The sequence below is a fragment of the Podospora bellae-mahoneyi genome, chromosome 2 (genome assembly GCF_035222275.1).
Source record: "Podospora bellae-mahoneyi strain CBS 112042 chromosome 2, whole genome shotgun sequence".
Lineage (NCBI taxonomy): Eukaryota > Fungi > Ascomycota > Sordariomycetes > Sordariales > Podosporaceae > Podospora > Podospora bellae-mahoneyi.
The window spans coordinates 616,032-633,722 of record NC_085881.1 but is presented as its reverse complement, the minus strand read 5'-3'; the positions used below and the strand labels follow the sequence as shown (position 1 = coordinate 633,722).

The window sequence follows — 17,691 nt, the reverse complement described above, 5'->3', positions numbered from 1 at the left end:
CTTGCAGAGCAGTGGTCACAGTTTGCAGCATCCGTTGTGCATGAACTGCTGTGAGGGCAAGGTAAAATTTGGATAGGTGAAGGTAATGTAATGCGGTGGTGAGGTTGTGCGCGTAAGAAAATATCGAGTACCTGAAGGTGCATGATGTCCGGCTGTTATTGATATTGCTTACTGTTTCCTCGGCGCAGTTTGTGGGCGCCTACATGTAGGTACGGTAGGGAGGCCAAAGGCAGAGGCAGGAGGATTACATTACATGACGGGATGCTTCGAGCATACCTACAGTTCATCTACCGTACTCACATTTGCATGGGGACAGTAGCATGGCATAGACAGATGGACTGTGACTGTTAAATGTCACCATCACCATTACTGCCGCAATGACCATCGTGCATGGTTTCAACGGCGGAGGCAGCAACATCAACGGTGAAGAGATCAATAAGGGCCCATGCTGCAGAAAAACGTAACCAAAAAGGGGGTCTTTCTGGCAGTGTTTCTTACTGTGCTCTGGTGTTTGCTCTTGGGCGGCTCCCAGCGATACGGACAGGGACGAGGGAAGGAAGCAAGATAGCATGAATATGCACAACCGCCACTGCAGATATGCAATGCGCATCGGAACGATCCATTCCCCACACCCGTACAAATGTGTGCTATTAACAATGGGATAATATGGAGATCATCCTTGCCATGGGTGTGTTTAACATCATATATATGACAGGTGTATTTAATGTTCAAGAATAATGAACCAGACTAAACAACAAACCCTGCCTTTTTGGAAACTTGAACCAAAATGCATTCAAGGGAGAAACAGAACCCCGCATCCTCGTGGGGGAACGGGCTGCTGGGACGGGATGTAATCCTGGGTATAATAGGGGGTAAATAAGGGGGATATCACATATCACACTTCGCTACCTGAGTTTTGAGTCAAGGTAACCTAGAACTTTGAAGAACATGGCGCACGGGAAACATGTCTTATGCGGCAGAGGAGGGTGATAAGATCTCCCTTGCAGAAATTCGCTAGGGAGTTTAGCTAAACCGAATGATGGAATTAGATTTCGTGGGGAGGAGAGAAGAAGGACTTCAGCTCGGATCGCTTGAGGGTAAAAAGGGGGTGACAGATCGCTACCATGGAGATGTTCCAGATAGATGGGTAGAGCGCACTACCCTTTAGGAACCAGTTCCTGAAAGGTGAAAGAATGGCTCTCTGATGGCGATGAGCAAAGAGACCGAAACCGAAGTGTGGAGTGTTTTCACTGTGAAAGACAGAGGCGAGTATGCCTGATGTGACTCTGTTGGGTGTGACAGGTGGGTTAATTGCTAGGCTATTTAGGGGAGCTTCGCTCGGGGAATAGGGGATGTTACACTGTTATCATCACGCCAGTCTAGACATCGATGGGTGGTCAGTGGAAAAAGGCGCAAACTCCCCGATGGATGACATTGGAGAGGCTGAGAATGAATGCTAAGAGCAGATTTGTGGAGGGGTATCACGTGATTTCGTGCCGCAGACCTGCGATATTGGAGCTCGAGTTGGTGTTGCCAGGTGGCGACCGACGCGACTTGCGCGCAGAGAGCGTGTTCTGTGTGTTTCAGAGTTATATTTGTTTTCTTCTTCATTTCTGCCTACTTGCTTATTTTCGCACGTTATTTTATCACTACCTCACATGGCTAATATAATAAATGCTTCTTTGCATCAAAATTGACATCATCAGCACCCATCCGTTTGCTTCAACCAGGTTGACCAATCACTACCCCCGGCAAATCCAAACAAGGAAGGCAGGAAAAAGCAATAAAATATGCCTCGAGGACGACCACGCAAGATACCACTAGCACCCCCGGCAAAACCAAAAGGCCCAACAGAACCGAATCTCCAGCGCTTCGACCCTTGGAACTCATCATCGACAGGCCACCAGCGTGCCGAAACGCGCGGTCCGCAAGGATGGAGGGTGTCACGGTTCAAAAAGATGAACTACCAGTTCAAGGGGGGGAACGGTGGAGGTGATGAGTTTATGAGTGACACAGTGGGCTGCGGGTCGAACGAGTATGATGAGAAGCTGGGGTTATACATACCAAAGGAGGTGAGGGAACTGGCGACAGGGGAAAGGAAGAGTGTGCTGGAAATGTTGAGGAATCCAAGTAAGAAGCGGAAAGCGGAGGAGGCACATGAAATGAGGGAGAAGAAGCCGCCAATACCAGCAAAGCCACCGGCATCAGTACCACCACAACAACATGAGGAGGGTGAGGATGGGCTAACAGCGGAAGAAAGAGAGATCTTTGCCAAGATGGAAGCAGAGGAGCAAGAAGCTCAACTGCTACTTTTGAAGCAAAGGCCAATACTCACCACAGAAGGGAACGATCACGAAGATGAAGAGGATGGATTAACTCCAGAAGAAAGAGCTGCGATTGCTCGATTAGAGCAAGAAGAACGGGAAACCTCACATACGTCGAGGTTCTTTACACTTCCAGAGCTCGATGACGAGGAGGAAGTAGTCGAAGAGGACCCAAGACCTACCGGAAAGCCTCGCTTCTTTGCCTCGCCAAAGGCTACTCGCAACAGCAAGTCATCCTCCACAGCAATATACCACCCACCCGCAAACTTATCACCACCCACCGTCAAACCCCAATCACGAGACTCCCCTACCAAGTCATTATCCGCACCAGCCTCCCCTGAAAAGGGTATCTTCGACAACCTCGTCATCTACATCAACGGCTCCACTTACCCAGCCATCTCAGACCACATGCTCAAGCACCTCCTTGCCACCAATGGTGCGAGCGTCGCCCTCCACCTAGCAAAGAAACAAGTCACACATGTCATCTTGGGGAAATCCAGCTTTGCCGGCGGTGGACTCGCTGCTCAAAAGCTACAAAAAGAGATCAAGACTATCCGAGGCCGAGGCGTCAAATTCGTCAGCGTTGACTGGGTCATGGAAAGCATCAAGGCAGGAAAGCGCCAGCCAGAGGGGAGATTTGTAGAGAGCACAGTCAATGAACGACAGGGCGGGTCTGGGTGTGGGCTCTTTGCAAAGACAGCAGCAGCAGCACAAACAAGAACACAGTAAACGCAACCCTCTTGTCTACTGTAAAATGTAGTATACCTTGAGATGGGGGGAGGGGTTGGAAATCGCTGCTTTCCTTCTGGAACGACGACCCATACAGCCCCGAGCCGACGGAATCCTAAGAGGAAGGGCTGGGGAACCCCGAATGACGGCCGGCTGGCTGAAGATGTGAAGTGGCAACTCCAAGAGCACAGTACTTGGCTCCTCCCCCAGACTACTGTGTCTACCCAACGGAAACATGCAGATTTCTTAGCTCACCACCCCACCGGTGGCCAGCTCTTTCTCTCTCTGTGCTATGAGGGTGCAGTTACCCGTTGCGAGCCCCGTCGAGAAGGGCCGGTGGGGTGGCGCGCGGGCGCGCTTGTTTTGCTTTTGCGCTGCCACTCACGCGCTAGCTAGACTTTGGGTTGGGGAAAGTGTAGGAATTGGGGAGGGACATGTTCGCCGTGGATATATTAAGTTGTGGTGGGACGAGGCGGAAAGGGAGTGAGGCGCCAACAACAGTGGTCGTCATTTGGGGGAAGGGCATATTTTTGGGGCGTGTGTTTGTGGGTTTTTTTTTTTTTTTTTTTTGGGTGTGTGTGTGTGTGTGTGTGACGCATGACTTGGATGGCGATATGGAGAGGATGGATGCTGGGTCAGGGAGGATGTCAGGTGCTGGCTGGGTGGGAAGTGTGTGGTTATGGGGCGGTTTAGTTGTTGAAAATACTTACTATTGACAGCATTGCTTTTGGCAGTTTTTGCATTTTCAACTTCAAAAGTGGCCTTGTTGAACAGCTCTCGATCCAAGGCCACGGAAATGTCTATTTAGTACACCGGCTATCTCCATAACCAGCCAGTCTCTCATGTCACCTCTGTGTCCCGATGTCCCGTTCTTTTTGTTCTCAGATCTCGCACACAAAGGGCACACGATGGAAGGAAAAGAACACCGAAGCAAATCCATCTGTCGGACAGCGCCTTGTGTCCGTTTTACCACCATCAGAAAAGCCCCCAGAAGAAGAAATCGTCGGGGAAAACGGAACAACGGGCTGTCTCATCACAAGCCACCTTTTTCTTTCCTCTTTTCTTCTTACCGTGTGTCACTGTGTATACGGAGTAGTGTGGAATGTCTCACTCGATTTCCTAGCTTCTTTTTACCACCACCGTATACCCGTCCGTCACTTCTGTGTATCTCTTTCTTTCCTGTTTGACCAAACCAGTGTTTCTTTGCCTCCCCCCCCACTCTCCCCCCCCCTTCCGCAGGATCGAACTCTTCCAATGAAGTTCTTTTTGCTGAGGTAAGGGTTTGGTGCTACAGAAGGATTGGTAGATTATCGGTCCATCATCGCCAGGGTCTTTGTCCCGTGTCGTACAAAACGAACTCGTCACTTTCTTCCCTTCCACCAGCGGCGCCAAGCCTCGTGATGGGGGGATTGGAGGAGGAAAAGGGGGTGGATCTTACGTGGTTTCGGGGCGGTAAAAAGACGAGTTTAATATCGAGTCGGGTGTCCGGGTGGCCAAATTTCTCTTTGGGCGGGGGCAGGTGGAAGAGATCAAAGAGGTAGGAATAGGGGTGTGTGTGTACTAGGCAGCTCTCAGCTACTACCATGACAAGACTGGTGAAAAAAAAGAGACAAAAGAGGATTAGCTGAGAAAAAAGCAGAGAGGTGTTTTGCTTTGCTTCTCGAGTCCAGACTCCACGCCCCCCATTCCCGGACATGATCCGTCCCTTTGGTGTAACTCCCATCTGGTGGTCTGGCTGTCATACCACCGTAATAGACACCTCTCTCTCTCTCACACACACACACACCTACACACCCTCCACTGCCGCCACCGGAAACACCACTGCGCAGTTTCCTGTGTGTATGCGTGGTCAGGTAGATCATGCATTAGCAGCTTGTTGAGCAAGACTAGCGTGGTGAGATAGGTAAACGCCGTGGACTTGAACACACACACACACACACACACACACACTTCAAGTTTTGATTCTCTTCCCTCCTGTTTTGTCTGCAGGGAACAGCCCGGGGAGAAAGGCGCGGCTTCCCGCGGCGTGTCTTGATGCCCAACCATTTTCCCTCAAACTATTGTTGATATTTTTTCTCTCTAAAATAATAACAAGTCATATCATGATTTTCTTCAAGATTGACATACCACCCACCCGCGTCGATGACGCGCGCGAAACGTGGACATGAACACACGCGCACACATACACACTGGGGGCTTCCGAGATCTAGACGCTGGGTGTAGCACAACGCAGATCCGGGCCGAAAAAGAAGTGCAAAAATGCTACCTCGCCCCAAAGTCACAAGCGTGCTACTGCTGCTGTTTTGTCCGTCGTCCGGATGAGGGACTGTGGTGGCTACTGTCGCTGGAAGTGTGCCAAGATCTTGTGTGTTTGTGTGTGTGTATTTGTGTGTGTGTGTGTGTCTATGTGTGTGAGCTGACAATATCGTGATGAAAGACAAAATCTGGTGCACAGCTTTGTTACTTACCTGCTTGACTGGTGATTAGCCTTTGACTGGTGACGGTTGACTTGTAAGCAGTGAGGTAGGTTGCCTGCCGGTGGTTGAAAAGAAACGGCGAGGAATGACTTGGAGTGTGACTTTGGTGAAACCTCCTCCAGAGAAGGGTTATGGCTGGCCCCTGGTGTAGCCGTGTGATGTTAACCTTACCAGTGGCCACATACCTAAAGTGAGAGACGTAAGTGTTATTAAGGTAGGCGTTGATGATAAAAGAATGGTGATTACCATCTTTGACAACAACCCCTGACAGGCCCTAAAAGGCAATCCATGGGCCTTCAAAGATACTCTATAGACCATCTTTGATGGTCTATAGGCCTCCAAAAATAGTTACTATCCCTACAAATATAGTCAAGAGACAATTCAAAATAGTCAAAAGGCATTTCAAGATAGCCGAGAGGAGTTATCACTATCTTTCAAGACCTTACATTCTACATTATAGTGTGCAATATTGTATTTTTAACATCCCGTCATGCCCCTTAAAAGTTGATATAGTGCACTGATACAAAGGCAATATCAAGTCCTACATTCCTAGCTCTCGCTCACTGCATCATTACCTTTTTTATCCTCGCCCTTCACACGCGTCTCTTCTCCGGAAGTTTGTAGCCAACATTGTTCACCATACCAAACAGTCCCGGTGCTAGATGTCGATGGATCTTAAGTACCGCTCCCTTACTGAAGGTATGGTCAGATACACGCGGCCGCGGTATTCCTGTCCCTTGGTGAAAATAGGGTATTTCTGAACCCGTGATGTTGAAGATATAGAAGATTGAGTAAATTAGATTATAACTTTGATTTGCGAGCTGTCCGGACGAAGTTAATTAGGGCCCTGCCTTAACGTCTTGTAATTGCGCTGGTGGAGGTGGCTTACTAGTAGATTGATGAAGAAGGAAAGTCAGTGGATGACGACCAAGGACCGTGGCCCTCACAGCTTGGAACTCCACTATATTTTCAACAAAGTGCCTAACCTGCGTCGTGGTATATATCATAACATCACTCCCCACTCTCATCATCCCACCGATCCTCACCGCAAGGTACTCCCCTAAAGCTTCGCCTTCTCCCTCCCCTCAATGCTCGCATGCCTCTTCCCCTTCCTCTCCAACTCCACAAAGTACTCCCTCACCTTCCCCCTCGCCACCTCCACAACCCCCATATCCTCCACCGTACTGGGAACATTCAACTCCTTGTCCACCTCCCCATGCACCGCATTCTCCAACAACTCCTTTAAAACCCTCCTCAGCGTCTTCCCTGACCTCGTCTTGGGAATCATCCCCTTACCCTCAATCATCCCCCCCAAACTCGCAATAGCACCCACTTGCTTCCTGACCAGGGTCTGTATCTCCTGAAACAGTTTCTCCTTCTTCTCTTTTGTAGTTGCCGCTCCGTGGGAAGTGCTGATGAAAGCAAACGGCATCTGCCCCTTCAGTGCGTCAGGGATGCCAACCACACATGCTTCCGTGACGTCAGGGTGGGTGGTGATAGCTTGCTCCAGTTGGCCAGTGGACAACCGATGAGCAGCCACATTGATGATGTCGTCTGAGCGTGCCATGATATGGATGTAGCCATCCTCATCAATGACACCTGCGTCACCGGTGTCGATGTACTTCCCGTCGAAGCGTTTGAGGTAACCCTTGTAGAACCTTTCCTCATCTCCCCACAGAGTCCTGAAGGCAGTAGGGGCAAGTGGGAGGCCTAGGACAATATTGCCCATGGTGTTTGGTGGTAGAGGTTCACCAGAGTCAGACACGACGCGGACATCAAATCCAGGCATAGCTTTGCCTGCCGAACCAGGTTTTATCTTCAGCGGTGGGTGTGAGGCAGAGGAGGTGGGATTGGCTCTGTCATGACCTGCATGGGGCACGAGAGCGATGCCCGAGATGGGGGAGCCGGATTCGGATGACCACCAGTTGTCGATCACCAGTGCGCCAGGTGCAGCATGTTTGGCTAGCAGGTCCTGATACATGGTGATGATGGATGGTTCTGATCTTTCGCCGGCCAGGAATAGTGCTCGAAGGTTCCTGAGACCTCCGCGCTCACCAACACGAGAGAAATGGATGTTATCCGGATCTTCTTTGCGGATTGCGCGGAGCGCGGTGGGGGCAGTGAACATGGTGTTGATCTTGTACTCTTCGGCCAGACGCCAGAAGGCCGAGGCATCAGGGGTGCCGACTGGCTTGCCCTCATATAAGACGGTTGCAGCGCCGGTCAAGAGGGGGCCATATAAAGTATAGCTGTGAGAGACGACCCAGCCAATATCGCTGTAACATCCCATCTGATGCGTGTCAGTAAGCCATGAAGGATGTCAAAGACACAGAGTACATACCACATCACCAGGACCATGGACACCAAAGAGATACGAGATCATCAAGTGCAGACCGACGGCATGGCCGCCAGCTTCTCTCAGCACACCCTTTGGCAGACCCGTCGTGCCACTGGTGTAGATGATGTAGACGCCATCTGTCGACTTAACAGGAACACACGCCGCTCGCCAACCTCTAGCACGGCAGCTCTTGACCAGGGCCTGCCATTTTCGTTGGCCATTCGCTCTATCAATGGGTCGCCATGGCAGCTCGTCTCTTTGCCTGTGTTATTGTCAGCTGTGAAATGCCAGAGTCCGACTTGAGACTTACCAAATAATAGTCTTTGGCGGCCTCCAACTCGAAATCTTCATCGCCTCCTCCACAAAACCCTGGTACCCAATCGGCCCCTTATTCCCCTCTATCCCGCAAGAAGCAGTCAGGATAGCAACCGGCTTCGAAGCCTCAATTCTTTGGGCCAGTGCCCCAGAAGCAAAACCGCCAAACACAACGGCATGGATCGCACCAAGACGATTGATAGCTAGAATCCCGATCAAGGCAGCGGGTATCATGGGCACTTCAGTCTTTGTCAGCATCAATCCTGCCCTCGAAAGAGAGAATTGGATACTTACTATAAACAAGCACCACATCCCCCTTCTTCACTCCCTCCTCTCTCAGCACACCCGCAAAGATCTCCACCTCGTCGAGTAACCTGGCATAGGTGTATGTCTCCTTCTTGTTCGTGACCGGGCTGTCATACAAGATGGCAGGAGCATCCCCCCTGCCAGCAAGGACGTGACGATCGATGCAGTTGTAGCATGTGGAGATCTCGCCGTCAGGGAACCAGGCCCAGTGGTCGTGAGAGATACCAGAAGGGAGTTGTTTGGTTGTCTTTTGGAGGACGGTGGCGGGTTTCTTGTGCCAATGAAGTTGATCGGCTTGGTGAGACCAGAAGGTTTCGGGGGAGGTGAGTGAGTGTGTTTGGGTGTGGTTTTGGGGGTGGTCTTTGGTCATTTTTGTTGTCTTGATACTGAGATGGAGCGAGGCGAGTGAGGTCGACGGTGTGATGAGATGATGTCACAGGTGACAGGAACAAGATACCAAATATCGGAGGAGCACAAGTACAAGTAGTGGTACAATAAAGATGTAAAAGTATGTTGAAACATATGATGATATGAATATATGATGGAAGAACTCTATATCCAAAAGCTGGTGGTGAAGGTAAGAGAGTTGTAACCGCGGTGCTGCACGTTCTCCCCCGCATATAATCCGTTGCCCCGACTCCCGAACAATGAAGGTGCCATTTAGTTCCCAACCTCTATCGTGCCCTTCCTCCCGGGGAAGGGGATCGGCCGCGCGGGGCAATCAATGGACCCCAACCAAAGCCGACGAACCATTGGTCGCCCTGTCCCTTTTCTAAGCTGGTGCTACCCAACCTAACTACATGGCATTGCTAAAATCACCAGATAACTTTCTCGACAATACCGAGTGCCTTGGATCTCACGGAAAGATGGAACTGGTTGCTTTGTTGTTCGATCGTGAATGATGTGAGGATCGTGTAAGTCAAGACTCCGCTTCCCCGCGTTTTGATACCCGCTCTCGACCGTTGTTCCCCATGGGGAAGGAAATCTTGGCTGGCCACTGGCCGACGGTCTGAACTTTAAAAAACATGTGCTTCGAGTGGCTCACCCGATGATCATTGGCAATTTGTTCAACGCCGCCGAATCATCATGGCTGCCGTTTTGGGGGGGGCGATCTTTTCTTCATGTTTAAGAGAGTCGTTGAACTGTTTGGCGGTTGATAACGGTGGGGAAAAGAGCCAATTGTCTTAAAAGTCAGTGGTTTGGGATGTGTTTGGTGTGAAGTTTATGCACTGCATAAAACCAACCGAGGCTTTTCTTCCGTCTTACCTACGACCTTGCTGTCATCATATCTTATCTCTCTTACGAAGCACCGCAAACCTTTCCTTCTGCTCTCCAATCCATCATCTCTCATTATTTTCATTTTCCATTTTCCCTCTTCACCTGCACAGTCCAAGTGCCCGGACTTTCTCCTGGTGCGTGAGCACAGAACAATCAAATCTCGCTTACCATTCCTTCTTCCACACCCCCCCTAAGATTAGGGCGTGCAGCTATTATCATCTCGTAATTCACTCCGTATCATCCGTAATCTGCTTGGTTCGTGACGGTCTGGGCGCTAAGAACACTCATCTCGTCTTTTCTCTCACGCTATCAATTCATGCAGAGTCAGGCGGGAATTGTTTGCATTGGTTTCTGCTCTTGTGATGTGGTGAGGTGATGGCTGTGCCGCCGGCTCTTTTGAAGAGAGTGAGATTGTTTCCCTGGTGAGCTGTTCTAGGGATTTTTATTAGAAAGAAACATGATGATGGAAATAGACGAAAGCCTTTCGATATGGTTATGGTTATGAAATGTAATAAACTGCATTGAGATTCTAGAATAAAAAGAGGGATGATCATTCCTATTCTGAGAACGACAGAATCGTGGCAAGGTAGCAGCGGTCAACGGCCGACAGCTTCAACGGTGGAGGTTGATCATGGTGATTCGGACTTCACAACTGCAACTGCTTGGTTCAGGACCGGAGACTTGAATTGGTCATTGATGACTTTTCTCCGTTGGCAATTCTCAACGAAACCTACCTTATGGTTGATGAAACGTTGCACTGTCACCGCCATTGAGAACTTTTGTGTCTTGGAAGGTTGACACCCCCGAGGCCATCCGGCGGGCAAGAAAAGGCGATATTGGGAACCTGGAACACCAACACAATGTCTTTACCCGGCACGTCCCAGCATCCAGGTTCCAGCAACACGGGGGCGGGAACTGCGGGAAAGGAAAAAAAAAAAAAAAAACACACACACATGGGAAGGGTTTCCGAACAATGCACGATTTGAATCATGATTCAGTGCTGCATACAGTGACACCCTGCATAACCAGCTTTCTCTCTGCCTTGAAGTTCACAAAATATCAAATGAAACAACATCGAGTTGAACTCCCAATCCGGGATCCCGTGTCTCTCTTTTCGCCAGGTTTCAACCTCAGTCAATCGATCAAGTCAATACGAGTAGAAACATCAGGTATCAATGGTATCTCATAAAACTCCCGTCACAGATGCAACAAAAAAAAGAGGAACCGAGAGAAATGTACAAAGGATAGGCCACCGGACCAAAACTAGCTCTTTGAGCAATAGAGAGAAGATACACAACTATGTACATGACCCACGAAAAATAAAGATATTGTTGTGTCCCTCCTCTCCCTCAAAGCAGAAGCCATAAACACGCCCGGCAGAAACCCATCATTGTGCCCATCAAACATTCACAAATTGATAGAAAAAGCATGTACAGGCAGAGCACAATTGAAAGTAGGAAAGAATAACACAGAAGAGAAGAGGCGAGGCTGGAAAGCGTTGATATTTTGGTCCGTAAGATCCGAAACACTTTTCCAAAAAGATGCTGTGAGCTTCAAGAAACCTCGACTGTGCTCGGGGAAAGGGGGTAAACCAATCTCCAAAACACCCGCCAGAAAAATGAAGACTCGACAACTTGGCAAGGTGACAACTGTCCTCCGTAGGAGCGAAATGTTTCCCTTGCACAACCACATCATGAGGGCATTCCAACTCTATCCCATCCCATCATCCTTTTCCCGGGATCCTAGATCCCCTCGAACTTCCCCTTTATATTCCCTTGAAACATCATTGCCATTGGTATCCTTTTAAAAAAAAACTTGTTCCATCCCAGATCATGAAAAGACTTGATTAAGTATTACTAGCCGGTCTTCCCAGGGCCCGAGCTTGACAGCTCTCAAAGCCCCGAGAGCCGCAGCGGGTAAAATGTGGTCATGACAGGCAGAAAACTTAGAGGGCAAGGGCAACGAAGCCGAGGACACCAGCGAGGGCACCGCCGGAGAGGGCAGCAGCCTTGCCGGCACCAGCAGTGGCGAGAGGAGGCTGGGTGGGGGCGGGCTGGCCGATGGTGCCAACGGGGGTGGTGGTGGGGCCAGGGGCAACGGTGCTGTTGTGGTAAACAGGGGCGCTGGAGAAAATGTTAGCATTGGACGTTCAACAGGAATGGCGAATCCCAATTCGATGTTAGGGACGCACCAGTCGTGGCAGATCACTGACGAGATGGTAGTGACAGGCTTCTTGACAGTGCAAGGGCAGTCGGTGATGGTCAGAGTGGTGGCCTGCGAGGTTGAGTTAGCGGTGATGTTCTAGAACCGGTGGATCGAGATCGAGCTCGGTTGTTCCCCAGAAAGCGTCCCAGTTCTGAAACAAAGCTCCAGTGGTTCTTTCCCGGTCGTCTCTCTTTGGAAGATCGTACCTCAGTGATGGTGTAGGTGGTGCCGCCATACTCGACAGTGGTGGGCTCGGGGCAGTAGGTGGTGATGGCAGTGACAACCTCGGTGGTGTAGGTGACGTTCTTGAAGGCGTTGGCGCCGGCGGCGAGGGCAAGGACGGCAGTGGAGAACTTCATTTTGACTGATTTGTCGGGTATTAAATTATATACTCGAAAGTATGTACGTTGGAGAGGATGGTGAGTTGGGGGTGAAGGCGCTGTCGTTGAAGAACGAATGTACTTGACTTAAAAGTCAGGGCTGATAGAGAGCGAGTGGGTGAAGAGAGAAAAGGGAAACGAGATCATTTTGGAGAGCGGACACGAGTTATATAGCGATACTCGCCAAATGGACGGGGAAACCCAGCCTGCCCCCCCAGAGAGAGCCGATTTTTCCTTGGGGTTGCCAGGAGAGCCAGGCGAACCAGCGGATCCAGGATCCTCTCGCTGTGATAGCGTGTCTCCGAAAATGGATCAAATCAAGCAGTCGAGCAGGGGGTTTGTCAGGGGTAGGGTGGAAAAGGGGAGTGTGGACCCTTGGCCAGGCGGTGGCGGCCAACGGGAGGCTGTCAATTGCCTCTTCGGAAATGGATGGCACATCGTGGCAGGTGCCAGCAACAGCCCAATTTCCTGTTGCGCCTGGGCCTCTCTCAGCCGTTTAATGAGAGGTTTCTCTTCAGCTTGCCGTCGATGCAAGTCGTCGTCACCGCGCCTCTTCGCAGCGCGTCTCATGGCCATATTCCATGAACGTGTTTGCGACCAGGAACATGCTGGAGCTCTTCTTCAAGAACAAAACGAAGCGATACATATCAAGCCGGTGTTTTCGGGGCTTCTGGGCGTGCCTGGAAATGGCACCTTTGCTATCGGCGGAAATGAACAGATGAGGTGGCACACAGGCGACTGTTTGGTTCGTACCTTGCAGGTGGGCCGCTACCACCACCCACACCTCCTTCCTGCACTATGCTGCATGCTGCATCCATCCCATCCCATCTCATCAGTGACAACAACGATGATGTTAGCGCGCGATAGCGGTGCTCGGCAAGATCACGCACTCTGGCTAACGCGTCGAGATCCTGCCTGAATTCAGGGCATGGTTGTTCCGGCAGATCAACCGCCGTTCTTCCCAGGTTTTCACCGCTTCCATCGCATCACCACCACCCCACCCAGCATCGGCCAAATCAGGTCAACTGGGCGCTAAATATCGACATGTCATCTGTGGTGGTCTCGTATTGCTGCCTCTTTGCGTATTTGTCAATTGGTGGCTCGCATTGATAAATCATCACTTCGTTTTTTATCACGGTTCGACCCGGTCGTTCAGGAAATGCGCCGGCTATTTCTGGAAAACGCCGTGTTTGTTCTGGACTCCCTCCCAGCCGATTGGCCCCATTGTTTTATGGGGGCCTGAAGCTTCATTAAAAGGCCGCCCCGTTATGCCCATCTCCTTGACAACAACAGGAACTTTTTCTTCCAGCCCCCCTGAAGGAACCCGGCCCAATCAGCCGACTGACTGTGGAGCTTCCTTCACATGTTCCAAGTGTGCCCATGCCCTATGATCCGCCGTTGATGGCCGAGTCCCGCAATGCCACGGCGACCCGATCCGGATGTTCGGGACGACGTCATCTTTCCTGTCAACCTGTCACCACCTGTTGATCATGTCTATCAAACACGCGTCCAGAAGATAAGAAGGAAAAAAATAAAAAACCTCGCTGGAATGTGCAGTCCGATGCCGGATGTATTGACGCTTACCGCTTCAAACTCTTGGACATGTTGGCAGATGCAGGTCCAATATGTGTGTGTAATTTCCGCCATCTATTACCCACTATGCAAGATGCTGCATATGGTGCCCAGAGCGAAGAGAGCGTGACACAAACAACAGCACGAAGCATAGTATATTGTGTTGGTGATCTTGAACTTTAGTTTTGCTCAACTCTGGCTCTCACACCGTCTTTGACAGACGGCATGGATGATGCTGAACCGCTGATTATCAAGGACGACGGCTTCTGAATACTTTCACCCTTTGGTCTCTGAATGTATTGGCTAGCTGCTTTGTTTCTCAAAATGGTCAACGAAACAAGTGTTCCTTTCATAGTCGGACATGGCTGTTGTGTCCGACTTTCCCTTGTTGTTGCACCACATTCCTTTCATGCAATATGCTAAGTCCGGGTCGTGCCCGGACAGCCCGTCGGTAGACGTCGTGTGCGGAGACCGGCCGGTACCCTCGATGTTGATTGCCTGTTGCACAATGTCGGCACCCGGCCGGTTGGTGGTTGCTGGATGGGGCCGGATCGCAGATGTCTTCCTCAGATATACCCCGCCATATCATAACGTCATCCGTCTAAACCCCACCATTTACAAGCCGCCGTTTTCAACGTCTTCCGCTCTAATCAACGGCGTTTATGTGTCTATTAACAGCGCGTTTTATATCGGTTTTTATTTTCCTGCCACTCACCAATTCAGTCACTCATCGAAACGCTTAGCCTGAAATTCTGACAAAATGCCTGATCTCATGAAAGCAGTCGGTAAGTCCCCCTCACCATCACCATCACCACCCCCGTCATCTCAACCAACCACTAACCTCAACCGCAGACATCAAGAACGGCAAAGGTCCCGCCTCAGCCCTCTTCATCAACCCCTCCACCCCTATCCCCCATTCCCCAGCAGGCCACGCCCTCGTCAGAATCAAGGCCTTTGGCCTCAACCGTATGGATCTCCTCCAAAGAGAAGGGAACTACCCCCTCCCTCCCCAGGCACCGTCCACCCTAGGAGTAGAATTCAGCGGCACGATCGTCTCTTTCGGTGGAGACGAGCCAAACCAGGAACACGAGCACTTCAAGAAGGGAGACGAGGTCTTCGGTTTGGCTTATGGTGGGGCTTATGCGGAGTACATCTCTGTCTCTACCCGGATGCTCTTGCATAAACCGAACTGGTTGTCGTTTGAGCAGGCGGCTGGGATACCAGAGACGTGGATTACCGCGCTTCAAGCGTTGGATTTTGTGCTGGGGGGTGCGGAGGGGAAGACGATACTGTGGCATGCTGGGGCGAGCTCGGTGTCGATCTCGGGGATACAGCTGTCGAGAGTATCGGGGGCGAAGGAGACATATGCTACGGCTGGGACGGGGGAGAAGATCAAGTTCATTGAGGGGACGTTGGGGGCGACGAAGGGGTTTAATTACAAGAGCGAGGATTGGGTGAAGGGAATTTTGGAGGCTACGGGTGGGAAGGGAGTGGATCTTATTGTTGACTTTGTTGGGGGGGGTTACTTTGAGAAGAATCTGGATGTGGTGGCGAGGGATGGGAGGCTTGTGATGCTGGGGTTGATGGGGGGCATGCAGACGCCGGATAGGGTTAATATTGGGAAGCTGTTGTATAAGAGGGTGAGGGTGGAGGGGAGTACGTTGAGGAGTAGGGATGAGGAGTATCAGGGGAAGCTGAGGGATAGGTTGGAGCAGGAGTATCTTCCAAAGTTTGAGAAGGGTGAGCTGAAGGTGTTTGTTGATAGGGTTTTGCCTTGGGAGGAGATTCAGAAGGGACATGAGGTGTTGGAGGCGAATGAGACCATGGGGAAGGTCATTTGCACAATCTCATAAGCATGAGAGAATCTTTACGGAGCCCCCTATTTGTCTTACTAGCGGCCCCCTCCCTATCTACCGATTTACTTACCTTCCCTGTAACATAGTAAAAGGCCTGGCCATGTAGTGTGAACCCCACATAGCAGGACAGCCTTAAACTCTGCTCTGTTGGAGGAGGGACTTTATTTAGTTCGGTGGGGGAAATGCTAGCTAAGGATATTGATGGGATTGGAGGTCCGTTGGAATCTCTACTTACAGGACTTATGCCCTCTGTTGCAAATCGGGAAGCCTACCTTGGCTTAGAATGGTATGGGGAGCTGTATCAATGTATGGCCAGTGGTAAGGTAGAGGACCCGTTGGATCGATATACCCTCTAGAAACGAGATTCTCTACTACAAGATTGGGTCGATAGGCATGTTGATCTCCGCCTCAGGGATGGGACGAGATACCTTACTCACCAGCCCCAAGCTCCTCATATTCACCATACGTCTCCTGCACCAATACCTCAATCTCACTAACGCTTGCTTGCCCTCGAATTTCCATTTGCTCGCTTCAAAACACACACACACACACACACACACTGAGACTTTTATGTCAAGTCGGGTGAGCGGTTCGACCAGGTTGTTCCAATAAATAAAGCACCCTAGGGTTCCTATTTATTGCGGTGCTGGGAGTTGAGAAACTCTTGGGTCAGCGGAGCGAACCGATTTGAGTCGAAGGAAGAATGCGGTGCCTCCTGCGTAGTCGCCTGGGTGATTATCTTTTCCATCGCGTAAGCGCCGTGTATCTTCTCCAGAAAAATCATGCGGACAGAGCGTACTACACCGTCCCCCGACTCGAGCGAGATTGTCCATGCCCCGTAAAAGTCGGGAACAACGGACCCGGCAAAGCCAGCAGTGCGGATTTCCTCATATGCGCGAGGACTCAATGGAATAATGCAGGTCCGCTTTCGTCATCACATCCGGGCAGGCGGCGTCACAAGAGTTGCCGTAGCGTTCATCCAGAGAGTAATAAGCGCCATCGTAAACTTTAGCGATCACTTCGTTGCGTTTTCCGTTCGCCAATATGATGACTCCCTCGAAGACCGTTTGACCTTCCGTATGCTCATTGAACTGAATGATCCGAGTGATGGTGAACTTGCGACTTTCAGGATTCTTGACTTCGGTTGTCGTGATGGGGGGATGAGCCAAAGCAAGCTCGACTCGGCTTTTTGGACACCAATAGGTGGCACTCGACCAGAACGCATTCCACTCGCTTCTCTTCTCCGGGAGTTTATAGCGAATGCGTCCCACAATTCCAAATGGTTCCGGTGGTAGATGTCGTTGAATCTCAAGCACCGCTCCCTCATGATAGGTATCGTCGGGCACATGCGGAGGGGCCATTTCGGCAAAGCAGAGACTGAAGGTTCTTGGTATCAGCGGGTTTTGGAAGAAGACAATCTAAAGCTGCTACACATACCAGGATGTCGCGGAGCTTGAGTTCTGCGAGTAATTTGGAATTTCGCTGTTATTGGGTGCAAAATACCAGAAGAGTCAAGCAACTGGTCCCTTTGTGGTTTCGTTTGGGGTAAGTGAAGAGAGAACCTTTATGGAGCCCCCTGTTTATCTAACCAAGCCCCCGCCCCCATCTACATAGAGTTTAACTATATTACGAACAATGACTATTAAACGTTAGAAACCATTTAATAAGCCTTAAAAGATAGTTAAGAGGTCTTGAAAGATAGTCAAAGTCGGCACAACCATCATTATTGTCTTCCATCCTATTCTTATCTTGTCCCAGCTCCCCTAGTTTCATTTAGACCATATCACATCTTCCCATCATCTATCGTCCACGAACCCGGAAACAGTTTTCGTCTTCGCGCTTCGTGGCCGCTGCCGTCTGGTTGATATGATATAAAAACGTAACCTCCCCCCGCCAACCGCCCAAGCTCCA

General features: G+C 50.5%; 5 protein-coding genes across 5 annotated transcripts; 2 read left to right on the top strand and 3 right to left on the bottom strand.

Annotated features, from left to right (window-relative positions):
- Positions 1 to 1,790: 1,790 nt before the first annotated feature.
- On the top strand, positions 1,791 to 3,053 carry QC761_200880 (uncharacterized protein; the record flags this gene model as incomplete). Its single annotated transcript, XM_062875817.1, has 1 exon — positions 1,791 to 3,053. The coding sequence occupies one exon, from the start codon at positions 1,791 to 1,793 to the stop codon at positions 3,051 to 3,053; it is 1,263 nt and encodes a 420-aa protein (XP_062734344.1).
- Positions 3,054 to 5,926: 2,873 nt separating this feature from the next.
- Positions 5,927 to 9,790, bottom strand: QC761_200870 (uncharacterized protein). The gene is made up of 5 exons (XM_062875816.1): positions 9,734 to 9,790; positions 8,478 to 9,672; positions 8,179 to 8,422; positions 7,872 to 8,130; positions 5,927 to 7,820 (listed from the first exon to the last, which is right to left on the bottom strand). The coding sequence occupies exons 2-5, from the start codon at positions 8,857 to 8,859 to the stop codon at positions 6,591 to 6,593; spliced, it is 2,115 nt and encodes a 704-aa protein (XP_062734343.1). The 5' UTR covers positions 8,860 to 9,672; positions 9,734 to 9,790; the 3' UTR covers positions 5,927 to 6,590.
- Positions 9,791 to 11,202: 1,412 nt separating this feature from the next.
- Positions 11,203 to 12,331, bottom strand: CCG6 (clock-controlled protein 6; the record flags this gene model as incomplete). The annotated part of the gene is made up of 3 exons (XM_062875815.1): positions 11,203 to 11,890; positions 11,959 to 12,041; positions 12,179 to 12,331. 3 exons carry the CDS (start codon positions 12,329 to 12,331, stop codon positions 11,713 to 11,715), a joined length of 414 nt encoding a protein of 137 aa, XP_062734342.1. The 3' UTR covers positions 11,203 to 11,712.
- A 562-nt stretch (positions 12,332 to 12,893) lies between these two features.
- On the bottom strand, positions 12,894 to 13,185 carry QC761_0031770 (uncharacterized protein; the record flags this gene model as incomplete). Its single annotated transcript, XM_062872271.1, has 2 exons — positions 12,894 to 13,032; positions 13,106 to 13,185. The coding sequence occupies 2 exons, from the start codon at positions 13,183 to 13,185 to the stop codon at positions 12,894 to 12,896; spliced, it is 219 nt and encodes a 72-aa protein (XP_062734341.1).
- Positions 13,186 to 13,943: 758 nt separating this feature from the next.
- Positions 13,944 to 17,515, top strand: QC761_200850 (uncharacterized protein). Its single transcript, XM_062875814.1, has 3 exons — positions 13,944 to 14,709; positions 14,777 to 17,325; positions 17,434 to 17,515. Exons 1-2 carry the CDS (start codon positions 14,685 to 14,687, stop codon positions 15,775 to 15,777), a joined length of 1,026 nt encoding a protein of 341 aa, XP_062734340.1. The 5' UTR covers positions 13,944 to 14,684; the 3' UTR covers positions 15,778 to 17,325; positions 17,434 to 17,515.
- The last annotated feature ends 176 nt before the right edge of the window (positions 17,516 to 17,691 follow it).